At 41.9% G+C, this 14,822-nt stretch overlaps 1 protein-coding gene across 2 annotated transcripts in view; it reads left to right on the top strand.

Annotated features, from left to right (window-relative positions):
- Positions 1–1,195: 1,195 nt before the first annotated feature.
- AMPH (amphiphysin) overlaps positions 1,196–14,822 on the top strand; it is a 320,442-nt gene continuing 306,815 nt past the window's right edge. Inside the window, exon 1 of one of the 2 annotated variants that reach the window (XM_073886903.1) lies at positions 1,196–1,680. In XM_073886903.1, the coding sequence (XP_073743004.1) occupies positions 1,612–1,680 (69 nt within the window). In that variant the 5' untranslated portion in view covers positions 1,196–1,611. The remainder of the gene's footprint in view (positions 1,681–14,822) is intronic. The other variant, XM_025853126.2, reaches the window with a different exon arrangement.

The following is a 14,822-nucleotide window of genomic DNA, read 5'->3' as shown; positions in this document are numbered from 1 at the left end:
TTTCAGTAATAAACCATTGCAAAAGTGAGTGGCTTAAAACCACTCTCTTTTTGTTTACTCACCGCTGTGCCCTCTGCAGGGATCAGCTGGGCGGTTCTTCTGGTGTTACTGATGATTGTTTGCCTGGCTGCATTTAGGCAGCGGGTCAGTGGGAGGCTGGGGTTTCCCGTTTCCACGTGGCCTCTCCAAGGGGCTTTTCACATCATGGTAGCTGAACATTCTACAGGGTGGCACAGGGCTCCCGAGAGTGCCACGCCTGCTTGGGTTCTCAAGGCTTAGGCTGCAACTGGCACAGTGTCCTTCCACTGTATCTTATTTCAAAAACCAGTCACAGTGCCACTGTAGTATCAAGGTGAGGGGGCTTCGAAGGGAGTATCAAGGGTAGTTCATGGGGGTGGGGGCTACACATGGGACAGTCTACTCCACAGGTTTAGTGGGATGCTCATTTGGACTCACAGGATTCAGGTGCCTGATTCACCTCTGTCCTGCTTGCTGGGCGACCTGCCTTACACCTTCATACTCTCAGAGAGTACAGAGTATGGATAGTTTCGCTATTGGCCAGGGTCTTCAAGAGCTCTGGGTGAGGTATACGACAAAGGTATCCCTATTATTCTTACTTCTGATCAGCGTACTGAGGAGGTAAATCCCTGTTAAGGTTGCCAGAAGGTTTGCACGAAGCAACAGGCTAAGAGGTCCAGGTCTTACAATGTTGAAGTGAGTCGGTAAAGGACCTGATTCTGCCAGGCAACACTTCTGGGGAAGTAAGTGTCCATGCTAGAGTATGGGCTCCGGGCAGGAATTACACAGATCACCAAAGCACAGCACCTTGCTTAAAGGGACTGACCCTTCTCAACATACAACCTCCCTACCTCGGACCCCAAATCTCGTCTTAAAGTTTGAACCATTGTGCGCCTTGGTCCCTCACTACTGCAGCTCTAACCCCTGAACTGACTTGGTTTCCCAGCCCCCTTTCCTCCGTTGGTGTGAGCCTCCCGAAGGCAGGGCCGAGGCCGGCTTTCTGGAACACACAGATGGGGAGGGGTGCACTGTCTGGACGAGCCCATCCACCCCCCTCCACGTCAGAGCACCTCCAATGCTGGCTTCCCCACCACTCCCTGCCCCGCGCCTCTTTTTCTTTCTTTCTTTTTTCTTTTTTTTTTTTTTTTGCCGGAAAGAATGGGGCCCCTCCTAGCCTCCCCCAACACAAACTCTGCCTTGAAAGAACCGCGGAGCTGCCTCAGGGCCCTGGGACTGCTGCTTGGCGTCGTCCCCTTTCTCCTCCCGACCTCCTCTTCCACCACTGTGCGCCCTCCCTGGGCAATTTGACTTCGGGCTCCTTCCCTCTCTTTTTCTCGCCGCCCAGCCCCGTATCGCCGCCAGGCCCGGAGCGCCCCGCCTCCGCGCTGTCGCTTTAAGCCGGTCCCCGCGCTGCGCCCCTCCCTCACCCCTCCTGGCGCTCCTCCGCTGCCCTTCACCGCCCCTCCCGCTCCTCCTCTCCCGCTCCTCCTCCTCCACCATCTCCTCCTCCTCCTCCTCCTCCTCTCCCGCTGGTCCTCGCCGCAGCCGCCCCGCCGCCCGCTCCGCTCCTCGCCGCCTCCCGGACCCGCAGCCATGGCCGACATCAAGACGGGCATTTTCGCCAAGAACGTGCAGAAGCGACTCAACCGCGCGCAGGAAAAGGTCAGAGCGGGCGGCGGGGCAGGTTGCGGGGCGGGGGCGCGGCGGCGAGGGCCGAGAGGGCTGGGGGAGCGGTGGAGGCCGGGCCGGGGCCGGGGGGCGCGGAGACGCCTTGCCCGGCGCAGCGGCGGCTGCAGCGAGGCGGCCGCGGGCTGGGAGGCGGGAGCGCCGGGGCGCGCGGTCCGCCCGAGTCTCCCCGCGCGCTCGCCCCCCGCACGGCCGGCCTCTCTCTCCGCTCTCCCCGCTCTCCCGGGCGGCGGCGGGCGCGAGCTTCGGCAGGTGCGGCGGCTCGCCGGCTGCCTGCCCGGGTGCCCTGCGCATCTCTCTGCCCGCGGCGCCCGCTCCCCGCCGGCCCGCAGGTCCGGGAGATTGCGGCAGCGGTCCTCCCTCCGGGGGGTTTCCTGAGGACCCGAGTGCAGCAGAAACGGCGGGGGTAGCGCAGAAGCTACTCTCAAAATCTGTAGGGATCGATAGGGCTCATCACGGAAAACCGATGGCTTTTAATACAGTGCTGTCGAGTGAATCCTGGAGTTCAAAATAGAGATCTAGATACACACTTCTTTCCTTTTTCTGTTCTTTTTTTTGGGGGGGGGTTTCTCTCAGTGTGTGTCCCTTTTGACGCCAGTGTCCTCTGGAAGGTCAAAAATAAATATGACCTGAACCTAACAGTTCTTCTCTGCACATTTCTGCACAAAGGAGGGCGCTTTATTTCTTTAAAAAATTTGCACGTACAGGTTGGGTTTCCTAGTGTTTTACAAGCTCCCTAGCAAATTGGCGCCTCAGTAATTTATTTTTCTCTCCCAGAGCTGGGCACAGAGCTTGGGTTTACACCAAGCACAGCCCTGAGCAGTTGAGGTCTTGTGCGAGACTTTGGGATCCCCTGATGGCTGCTTGTCATCAAGACCTTGCCAGCACTGAGGTGTTCATTTGTGTCTCCAGCGAAAGGACATTCATATTGTAGCTTAAGCACTGCACTTGAAAATGAACACCGGCTCGCTGAGCGCCATGGTTTTTATCAGCTGAACTGTGTTCTCTTTCATGTGGCAGTATTTTCCGTCTCTGGGATTCGGGGTGTTTAGTGTTTTCCTCTTTTACTGGAAGTCAGATTTGCCGCGTTGCTCAAAAGGACAGTGAATTTCCCTCTTCAGACCCTGGCTCAGGCTGCTCCCTAGTTCCCACCGACCTCGAGGAATTGAGCAGGAGGGGCCACTGATCCCTTTGCCAATCCCTAGGCCCAGAAGCTTTGTGGCTGCCTCCAGTCCCTCCCTCCACACATGCACACTGTCATTGCAGTAAGAGGATTGTATTTCTTTTAATATCTACCCAAGCTCATCCTGCACTAACGTGACCCTCCTCCTGCCGCTCCTTCAGCAGCTGAATTAGCAAGGCTTCCTGCCCTCTTCCAGTCCCTGCTTACTTGTCCAGAAAGTAGCTAGGATCCTCCGGCATCCCAGCCAGGTTTTGTCATCATTTTTCCATAGTTCATTTTACCCACTTGTAGGTATTCCTCCCCCTCTCCACTTCCCAGTAATTACTTGAATCTTTGGTCTGAAGCTTTTTATTGAATCCACTTTCCATCTGCGAAGGAATTTAGTGATATAGTCTGCCTTTTCACATATTAAATTATTTCTTAATCTAGGTCACCAGCTGTTAATATGCCAGAAATAAATGGAAAGAAAACGTAATCTGTCTTACAGAGTATTCAAGCCCTTATGAATTGTTGAAAACTCACTTTGTCATTACTAAGGTCAGGTGTGTGTTACCATTGCCGTTGAGGATGGTGGTTACTTTTCCCTGGGAGTGGAGGTCTAAGGGAGGCTTGCATAGGGCTTCAAGTATCCTATTTTCTTCTCTGGGGAAAGTAGCTGATGAAGAGTCCCTGCTGCACCAAGTTTAGGGGGTTAAGACACCGAAAGGCTGAGCGTATGGGTTCTACTGGTGGGTACCTTCTGCCCCTTTCCTGAGCCTGGGCAGCACAAGGAAAAGGGCATGTAGGAATTCAGCTGAGGTAGCCCAGCCAAGCCCAAACAGAAGCTACCGGAGAGTGGAAAACACAGCAAGTTGCTGTTGCAGGCATCAGACATCTCCGCCAGTGATTCCTTTCTCTTATATCTGGACTGTTCCTCTTTTCTGATGCACAGGTGCTCCATCTCACTATTTGTATGCCACATGTGTTCTTGAGACCTTGGCTCATTTTTACAACCAAATTTTCTCAAAAGAGAGTCTACTCCCTTGACTTTCTCATCCTCTGCACTACATCTAACAGCTGCATGCATTTTAGCTCCAAACGCATGACTGAAGCTACTCTCAGGGGGAGTCTTATGGTTTTTTTTAATGAATTTAAAATACATTTTGTTCTTATTGAAGGTCCGTGAAGGTTCAGTGGAGAAAAAGGGAACAATATATAAGCGAGAAAAAAACCTAGTAACAAATTAGGACAATCGTAATTCTACTACCCAGAAATTTCACTATCATTTGATGGGTAGTCTAGTGGATCTTTTCCCTTATGTACATGTATATATTTATACAACAAAACAGGCTCATACCTTTAGGTTTTTGACCTGCTGATTTCATAATAATCATGTTACATGATTATTAATAATCATGAACATTCTTGAGTATGTACACATTTAACGTCAACGTTTTAAATGACTGAACAATATTGAAATACATGGATTTTAATGAATCTCCTATTTTTTGGACATTCAGTTTCTAATGTTCCTGTATATAAGTACAAATCCGTGGGAAAACTTGTAGGGAAAATGGTTGCTCATAGTAGGGATAATGTTTGCGTACTCCCTGAAGTATTTCCTTAGATAAATTCCTAGAAGTATTATGTCAAAGATATGCTTATTTTTATTATAGCTAGATTGCCTTTCAGAATGGTTGTATCCATTAACATTCTCAACAGGGGTACATGAGACACTTGCCAACACTGGATAATAAAATTTAAAAATGGTCTTTAGCTATGTCCCTGGAAAAAATTTAGTTCCTGTTTATTTCATTTGATTATTAGAAACCAAACATTTTTATATTGCAATTTTTTATTTGTGAATTGTGTGTTTATATTTTTGCCCATTTTGTGTAGCATCTCCACCCTGTTCTGTGTAAGGTTGCAAATATGGTTTCTTCCTTTTCTATTTACTTTTTCATTTTTTGATCATTTTTTTCTGCCGTAGAGAAGGTTTATATTATATTTATGTTTTATGTATGTCTGCTTAAATCTATCAATTGGTTTTGTATGGCTTCTCTCTTGGGTGTTGAAATAATCAGGGCCCTGCCACTTGTAAATATCAGAAAACTCAGTTCAAACTGGTTTAAGGAAAAAGGGGAATATAATTACTAAAATTAAAAATATGGCTCTTGCACATATAATTCTAAATGAGGTTTTAACATATATATTTGTAGTTCTTATACCTATGTGTATATATAAATATATGCATATGTGTATTATATATATTCACTCATTTGATTCTATGAGGTAGGTACTATTACTATCCCATTTTATAGATGAGGAAAGGGTAAAGTGACATGCCCAAGGTCACACAGTTAGTAGGTAGCAAGGGTGAAGTTTGAACCCACGGCAGTCCAGTGTTTTCCCATTACATGATACTACCTCTTATAATTAATGAAAAAGGCTGAGGTAGACAAATCTCAGACCTATTGGAACGTGGGGTTCAACCACAGACATTTGGGCTCACATGCTTTCGCCTCTGCTGTTCATTCTGTCAGCCTCATTCTTGGGGAAGGTTTTCTCTTCTGGTGGCAAGATGGCTGTCAGCAGCTCTAGACAAGAGCATGTTTTTCCTTCAACATTTACAGAGAACTCAGTATAGTTCTCATTGGCCTAAACTGTGCCTTGTTCTTCTCTCCGGGAGGAAAAAAGTCCCTCTGACCAGGACCATGGGTTGGATTGGGCCTGAGTCACAAACTACTACTGAAGCTGGGATGGAGAAATCCCCCCTGGACCAAATGGATTGCCGGTGGAGAAGGAAGGAGAATCACAGTATAGAAAGGGAAATGAATGCAGCACTGACAAAATAAGTATCCACTGAGGGACGCCTGGGTGGCTCAGTCAGTTAAGCGGCTGACTTCAGCTCAGGTCACGATCTCAGGGTGGTGGGATTGAGCCCCACTGCTGGCTCTGCGCTCAGCGGGGAGTCTGCTTGTCCCCCTCCCCTTTCCCTTTGCCGCTCGAACCCCACCCCTGCTCTGCCTCTCAAATAAGGAAATAAAATCTTAAAACCAAGTATCCACTGAGGCATACTTAAAAGGCCTTGTCTGTCCTATGTTTATATAAATAATCATATATTTGATAATTTATAATTTTAACATTTGTTTTAAAAATTTCCTACCAAATTAATATATGCCATTTAAAAATCAAATATAATAAAATAATATAATGTAAAGGGCTTCTTATGAAAAGTAGCAGACCCCCGTCCCCTTCCCTCAACCTCCAGTCTTGATCCTCAGAGGTAGCTATTACTAACCACAACATCTCTGTGAAATATGCTTATATAACTACTTCTTTTTTTTCATATTTTGAAAGAATCCTTTTATTTTCAATTATTTATGTCCTGTCATTTTCATCAAAGAATTTTTTTTTTGGTGAACATTATTTACATTTATTTCTTTTTCTTTTTTTATGTTAAAAAACTAGAGAATTGGCTGCATTTTCATTGATCGCTCTATACAGGCACTTTTTTTTTTTTTTTACCCCTCTCTGTTTTCCTGAGTTGTTTCCATCCTTCCATCCTCGTTTCTGCTCCCTTAATATGTATTAAATGCTCTGATCCACTGAAGATGCCTCCCCCCCGCCTTTGTCATTGATTGCTCGTACCTTCTTTATTCCTTTACTATCATTTTAGTTGGGTTTGGGGAGGAGATGGAAATAAACACAGTCTGTCTGTCTCTAAGCTTTTTTACTAAATATTTAATCCCTCAGATTTATATTTTTGTCCATCTTCTGTGAAATCCAGTGGCCTTTATTTGGTCTTAACCATCCTTGACTTCTGTGCAATATTTAAATTGGTGGAGAACTTGAAACATTTTTTAAAGATTTAAATGTTTTTTTAACATGACTTGTGAGCAAAGGAACTTTTGGTATGTTATAGTATGAATCTCTTTAAACATGTTTTTGTTTCTTTGCTTGGGTTTCATTTTAGTAAGGAATTACTCTATTTAAATTTTTTTTTACAGATTTTTAAATTTATTTTAGAGACAGAGAGTGTATGTGTGGCGGGGGTAGGGGGAGCTCAGAGGGAGAAGGAGAGAGAATCTTAAACAGACTCTGCACTGAGTGCAGAGCAGGACTTGGGGCTTGATCTCGTTACCCTGAGATCATGACGTGAGCCAAAACCAAGAGTCAGCCATTTGACTGACTGTGCCACCCAGGCACCCCTACAGTATTTAAATTCTAATGAAGTGTCCAGTTTGATATTCTTTGTGCCAGTTTATCTGCCCCAAGTGAAAATTATATAAGTCTTAGATGCAATTTTTTTTCATGTATTATATCTTCCCAACTAAATTGAATATGCTTGAGGACAAGGACCAGATGTCTTGTGAATTGTACATATTTGGTGATGATGTATAGATTTAACTTTCTATGTTCTTGCTTGTTTATATCGCATTCCTGCAAAGCATCCTTCCACATTATTTTTTCTCTGTCTCTTGTGAAATTATCATAAGGGATTCACTGTGTATCACTGTCATTTTCTCTTGTCATTTTGTAAAGGTAGTACATCAAATAAATTATTCTTACAGGTTCTGTACATGGTAAGAACTGCAACAATATTAGGTTGAACTGAGCTAACTTGTCATTTTTATAAGTCAAACAGTCAAATATTGGTAGAGTCGTGTGGTTCAAACCAATATTGATTGTGTGATAGAGCGAGAAAAACAATGTCATTTCTTTCCATATATCAAATTATGTGACACTTGTGGGTCTTTAAAAAAAATATTGCCTTGCTGATGCCTGCAGTTAGGTTTGTGCTCAAAGAGAAACATGTGGATGGTGTTTCTGGGTGCATGTGCTTGTGTGCATGTGTGTATTTATGTTGTGTGTGTTATATATAAATAGAATAGGAGAAGTAAGACCTTGCTCTGTCCAGGAGAGTGTTCCATGGGACCCAGGGCCCTGTCCATAGAAGAGTAGCTTTTATGACCACATTTACATCTGAAGACACTTTGGAGACAGAGTCTCCGAGGCAATCCAGGGTTTCCTCTTTCATGGTCATCTGAAGACTTTTTTTTTTTTTTAAGATTTTATTTACTTATTTGAGAGAGAGAGAGCGAGAACAAGCAGGGGGAAGGACAGGCAGAGGGAGAAGCAGACTCCCCACTGAGCAGAGAGCCCAACGTGGGACTTGATCCCAGGACCCTGAGATCATGACCTGAACCAAAGGCAGACACTTAACCGACTGAGTCACCGAGGCGTCCCTGAAGACTTTCTTGTTGCCTGCTTCTACATTGTACGAGCTTATGCCTTCCCTTCTACTAAGATCATTTTCTCTGGGTGTATTAAAAACTGCCAAATTAAAAGTGACACGAGGATATTCTTGACAGATTAAGGCTTCCTTCTTTCATTTTTTTAAAAACACGCTCAAATGTCCAGAAATCAATACAGTAGGGAATCAAAACTACAGGAACTCAGATTTTAACACTAGTGAAATTAGCATTCTCCTTTACAGGATAGCATATTATATGTGTAGTTTATATATGTATGGATTCATAAGTCATACTTTAGAAGTCAACTTTGTCTTTGGACCGATACAACTTAAAATACTTGAGATACTTATATAAATAATATGGCCCACTTTACTTGGGGTATAAAATGAGGTTCCATTCTTTGAATAGTCAGATGAAGTGATTTCAGCATCCCATACAGTGTTTGGTAAGAATCTCTTATTACCCCTTGGGGTTCCTGTCTTAGGAGAAGTTCAGCAATCCTATGGGGAGTTCCCTCTCTCTAAAGGAGTCAGTGGTTTTTCCTCTGGTCTTGTGGAAAATGGTCCCAAAAGGGTGTCTAGCATTCAGATGTCATTCTTGTCCCTCGGGTGGGCACTGTTGTGATCAAGGAACACAGTACCCTCACTATTGGTTCCCGTAGTAATGGCAGGGACAGGAAGCCTTTCTCTCTAGGTTATCCTCAACTATGGTTACTCTGTGCTGCAGATGCCTGAGCTCCAGATGTATAAGGTCTTTAACCATGGGTTTATCACTTCCAAATACATCTGCACATATAGACGCATAGCTCCCCTGTTCCAAGATTTCCCATGATGCCTGGGTTCCTAAGTTAGGAAAGATTTGATATCATCAAACACTGATTATCCATTCCATCCCACTGCACTGTATTCCATTTCTAAGAAAATGCTTGTAGGAGCATACCAAATTGATATCAAGACTACAGTGTGGAAATACTACCCTAGAGGATCTCCAGCATCTTTTCCTATATGTTGACTTTTTTTTTAGGTCACTTCAGTCCATTCAGGAATGGGTGGATGTGTGTACCTGTGTGTGTGTATGTATGATTAAGTTTCAAACTGTCTTGGATTTTTTTTTTTTTAAGATTTTATTTCTAAGTAATCTCTACAGCCAACATGGGGCTTGAATTCACAATCCCAAGATCAGGAGTCACATGCTCCACCGACTGGGCCAGTCAGGCACCCCTATTGTTCTGGCTTTTTAAAATCTGAGAATTTTCACCTTACTGTTCAAACACAATTTTAATTTTTTTTAGCGATTTCTAGGGGGCCATCTGAATAGAACTTCTGAGGAAATAAGGGCCTGTGGGCTCTTTGAAGGGAATAAAACATGTAAAGATTTCGTGTATTGCAGATACAGTGTTCCAGATAATCTCGATAATGGCTAAGACTTACAAAATGAAAGTACCATCATCACAGAGTTCAAAAATTTACCCATGAAAGAATATAATAACACTATATACACAGCATTATGCAAAATTAAACTGACAATAATTACAATTTCTTGAGAACATATCCATGGGCCAACTTTTAATATAGAAATGCTGAAACTTCATTCTTATTGATTCAAAATCTAAATTTAAGTGTAGTACTTAAGTAGATACATTTCTTGAATGTGTATTGAGCAAATCTCTTCTTAAGAATGATGTTGGATAAAGCCATGGGTAAGATCTTAGTTTTGAAATATTTGCTATGCTATAGGCATATACCCTGAAGCAACTTAGGAGAGATGTACAAAAAAATTAGAGAACCACCATTTTGATCATTTCACCTTATTCTCATATAGTTATTTAGTTGAAAGTTTAGTTCATACATGGGAAAAACCTGAATATATCTATGCCATATATATATATGTGTGTATACATATATGTATATATGTACTTAAAAGTGCCTATAATAATTTAATTAAATACACATGGGCCCAGGCATAAATGTACTCTTGTTATAGCACCTAATACTGAGTAAAGGCTAAACTTACTTACTCTAAAAGTTATATATACTATTGTGAAGTTCATTTGGTAGAATGCATTAATTCTTGCAGAGTCATTCATTAAGAATTTAATGTGTGAAAGACACTTGCTAGGTATCTGTAATATAGCAATCCACAAAGCCATCCTACTTGAGCATATTGACCAGCAGGAATTGGTAGAGAGATAAAACTTTGAATGTAATGATAACTACATGGTTAGTAATGAAAAACCATAATTAAAAATTCTATGGGGAGAAAAAAAGTTTTTTTATATAAGTAGGGAACCCACCTAGAGTGAAGGGATTGGACACACCTACCTGAAGAAGGTAGATGTTAAGCCAAGATCAGAAGGATGTTTTGCAATATTCAGGCAAGAGGAATGGGGTAAGGGTTTAGTGATTATGGGAGTAGGAACCATTCCATAGAAATATGGAATAAGAGCTGTGGAGACAGAAATAAGAGCTGTGGCATATAGAAATCAGAAATCAACTCTTCACATTGGCCTTATAAATTATCTTCTTCTACCATTTGCATACTCAGCAAGGTAAAGTAGACCCTAATTGGGATGGTCCTGTTGCAGTAGCAATCCCAATTTTGTGTGATCGGATTTTTACCCTCACATGTTGAAAGGTTCTTGTGGGGTGAAGTTCCTCCTTGACACAGGGGTAGGACACTGGTTCAACTATGGTTACTCTGAACTATACATACATACAGACATAAATCATACATAGTCATCCAAAGATCCTTTTGTACAACAGCTGTAAATTCCAACCCCATCTGTTTTCATGGATTTGTGGGGTCTCTTATCTCAAGCCATCAGAAATTCAAAATAAAAATGAGAGCCCTTGGGCACCTGGGTGGCTCAGTTGGTTAAGATTCTGCCTTTGGCTCAGGTCATGATCCCAGGACCCTGGGATCGAGCCCTACGTCGAGCTCTCTGCTCAGCGGAGAGCCTGCTTCTCCTCCCTGCTTGTGCTCTCTCTGTGTCTCTCTCTCTCTCTAACACAAAAATAAAAAGAAACTTAAAAAAATGAAAGTCCTTAAATGGCATACATCTACAAAGTTGAGTCTGTCCAACAAAGGGTTTGATCAAGAGGTTTGATTGCATTTGGATACCCAACATTCAGTGAGAAGAGAGAGAGAGGACAGAGAGAACATGCATGGTTAAGGCTGATACCAAGTTGACTTAACTGTGTCGTGGGCATTGACTTGATTATTGTGCAGCATGGTCTTGAATTTAGGAATAATCTGTTTGAAGTGATATGCAGCTTGGAAGGAATCAAATTTGGAAGAGACTCTTTTGTAGCAGACTTTCTCTTCCTCTACGTAGTAATGGTTGCTAACAGTTCAATAGCATAGATAGTCTAAGCCTTGGAAGGATCTCCCATTTTGTGGTAGCACAGCCTAGAACTGTATGGTACCTTTCACGCACCCTGTAATTCCTCAATATTTGAGACGTCTGTTACAAGAAATCTTGCCCTTTTAACCTATGTATTTCTCTAGTAAAATACCAGTTTCTTGCCTGCTCTCTGTTCAGTGGGTTCTTCTCTGCGTCTCTAGAAAACGATGTCCCAACTTTTTTCTCCCACCCTTCTAGGAAATGCATGTGGCTGTGAGGACCACTAGCATTCTAACGCAGGGGGTTAGGACAGGAGAGGGCTTTCCTGCGGATCTGTATCGGTCCCTAATTGCTCCTGTTAAGTGTAGAGAATGAATCTAGAAGTCAAGTACCTCGAGCCCGATGTTTTCTCCAAGTGTAGTCAGGAATGTTGGGGAAAGGGGTGAGTTAAAATGCAGATTCCTGGGCCTAGTTACAAACTCACCAGAATCTCTTAAGAAAGACTTGGGAATATGCATTTTTAATAAGTTCCCCTGATAATTCAAAGGTTTAATGAGGTTTGCAAAATACATTGTTTTAGAGAAAGGAGTTTGGTTGAGATTTTATGGTGGCTTATAATCTCCTAGGTCCACTTCAGGGTTATAATATGATGAGTAAGCCTTCTACTACTCAGTGACTATGAATTTTATCTCCAGTGTAGTGAAGATGGAGAAGAAAGGTGAAAAGCAGAACCCTTATGGGATACTTAAAACCTAACCTTATACTTAAAATAGCTTACTTAAATTTCAAAGAGATCAGTCAGTTTGAAATATTGGAAATGTTTCATCAAGGGACAAATGTCTTCCTTGTTAGGAATGTTGGATAGCATGGAAGGTTGGATTCTGTATAATCTGATTCTGTTAAAAAAAAGTATAATTTTAGAGTGATGCTTGTTAACACATCAATCACAAAAAGTAGAAATGCCTCAACAACCTGCAGCGTATTTTTGGTCGGTGACAGAGAAGATGGGGTGAGTTTGAGAGATTTATTTATAATTACATTGATTTCATCTGTTTTATCATGGAATTTATAGTAATGAGATTGCTTAAGTGCCTAGTAGAGAGTGTGGTCAAAACTCAGGATGATTTTAGTCTCCTGTGGAAGAAGCCCTATTTGCCAGGGACTAGACCATTGGATTCCAAATTTAATTTTTTAAAAATACTCTGTTAAGGATTTATGTGTCTATATTCTTTTTTTTTTTAAAGATTTTTTATTTATTTGACAGAGAAAGACACAGCGAGAGAGGGAACACAAGCAGGGGGAGTGGGAGAGGGAGAAGCAGGCTTCTGCTGAGTAGGGAGCCCGATGTGGGGCTCGATCCCAGGACCTTGGGATCATGACCTGAGCCGAAGGCAGATGCTCAATGACTGAGCCACCCAGGTGCCCCTATGTGTCTATATTCTTAATGGATATTATTTTATAGCTTTCTTATGATGTCTTTGTCAGGTTTTTGTGTCTGAGTAATAATGCTTTCAAAGAATGAATTGGGAAGTGGCCCCTCTCCTTCTGTTGTTTTGGAAGAGTTTGTGAAAGATTGGTGTTAATTCTTTTAATATTTGTAGAATTCACCCATGTAGTAATCTAAGCTTGTTTTTTTTTTTTTTTTAATTTGTGGTAAGCTTTTTGATTGCTAGTAAAATCTCTTTGTTTTACATCTAGCAGATTTTCTAGTTTGGTTTGAGTCAGTTTTGGTAGTTTGTGTCTTTCTAGGAATTTTCCATTTCATCTAGTTTATCTAGTTTGTTGGCATACAGTTGTTCATAGTATTCTCTTAGGTGGTAGTATTCCTTTTTGTGTTTGTAAAGTTAGTTGAAATGTCACCTGTGTCATTCCTGGTTTTAGTAATTTCAGTCTTCTCCCTTTATTTCTTGGCCAGTCTAGCTAAAGGCTTGGCAATTTTGTTAATCTCTCCAAAGAACCAACTTTTGGTTTCATTGATTTTCTCTGTTATTTTTATTCTCTATTCCATTTATTTCCACTCTGATCTTTATTTTTTCCTTCCTTCTTATTGCTTAGGGTTTAGTTTGTGTTTAGTTTACCATGGTATGCTAAGTCATTGATTTGACATCTTTTTAATATAGGTGCTTATAATTCTAAATTTCTCATTAAGAAATTTAGCAGCATCCCATAAGTGTTGGTAGGTTGTTTTCATTTTCATTTATCTCAAAGTACATCCAATTTCCCTTATGAATTTCTTTGATACATAGGTTATTTAGGAGTGCATTGTTTTATTTCCACATTTTTTCATTTTCTAAATCTCCCTTGTTATAAGTTACTAATTTCATTGAGTCATAGTTGGATAATATGCTGTATGTGATTCAATTCTTTTAAATTTGTTGAGGGTGGGATTTGGGTGAAGATGATCAAAAGGTACATACTTCCAGTTATAAGGTAAAGAAGTTATGGAATGTAATGTACTGTTTGGTGATGGTGATAAAATACAATACTGTATTTTATATTTGAAAGCTGCCAAGAAGGTAGATCTTTTTTTTTTTTTAAGTATTCATCTCCACTACCCCCCTTTTATTTATTTATTTTTTTTTGTTTTTTTTTGTTTTTATTTTTTATTGTTATGTTAATCACCATATATTACATCATTAGTTTTTGGTGCAGTGTTCCATGATTCATTGTTTGTTCATAACACCCAGTGCTCCATGCAGAACGTGCCCTCCTCAATACCCATCACCAGGCTAACCCATCCCCCTCCCCCCTTCCCTCTAGAACCCTCAGTTTGTTTTTCAGAGTCCATCATCTCTCATGGTTCGTCTCCCCCTCTGACATACTCCCCTTTGCTTCCTCTCCTGTTATCTTCTTCTTTTTCTTTTTTCTTAAAATATGTTGCGTTATTTGTTTCAGAAGTACAGATCTGTGATTCAACAGTCTTGCACAATTCACAGCGCTCACCGTAGCACATACCCTCCCCAATGTCTATCACCCAGCCACCCCATCCCTCCCACCCCCAACCACTCCAGTAACCCTCAGTTTGTTTCCTGAGATTAAGAATTCCTCATATCAGTGAGGTCATGTGATACATGTCTTTCTCTGATTGACTTATTTCACTCAGCATAACACCCTCCAGTTCCATCCACGTCGTTGCAAATGGCAAGATCTCATTCCTTTTGATGGCTGCATAATATTCCATTGTGTATATATACCACAGCTTCTTTATCCATTCATCTGTCGATGGGCATCTTGGCTCTTTCCACAGTTTGGCTATTGTGGACATTGCTGCTATAAACATTGGGGTACACGTACCCCTTCGGGTCCCAGCAATTGCTGGATCGAATGGTAGCTCTAATTTCAACTGTTTGAGGAA

Source organism: Callorhinus ursinus, unplaced genomic scaffold (assembly GCF_003265705.2).
Source record: "Callorhinus ursinus isolate GAN/ISIS: 27379988/994484 unplaced genomic scaffold, GSC_fseal_2.0 scaffold73, whole genome shotgun sequence".
In the NCBI taxonomy this organism is placed as follows: domain Eukaryota; kingdom Metazoa; phylum Chordata; class Mammalia; order Carnivora; family Otariidae; genus Callorhinus; species Callorhinus ursinus.
This window is presented reverse-complemented; position numbering and strand designations above follow the sequence as displayed.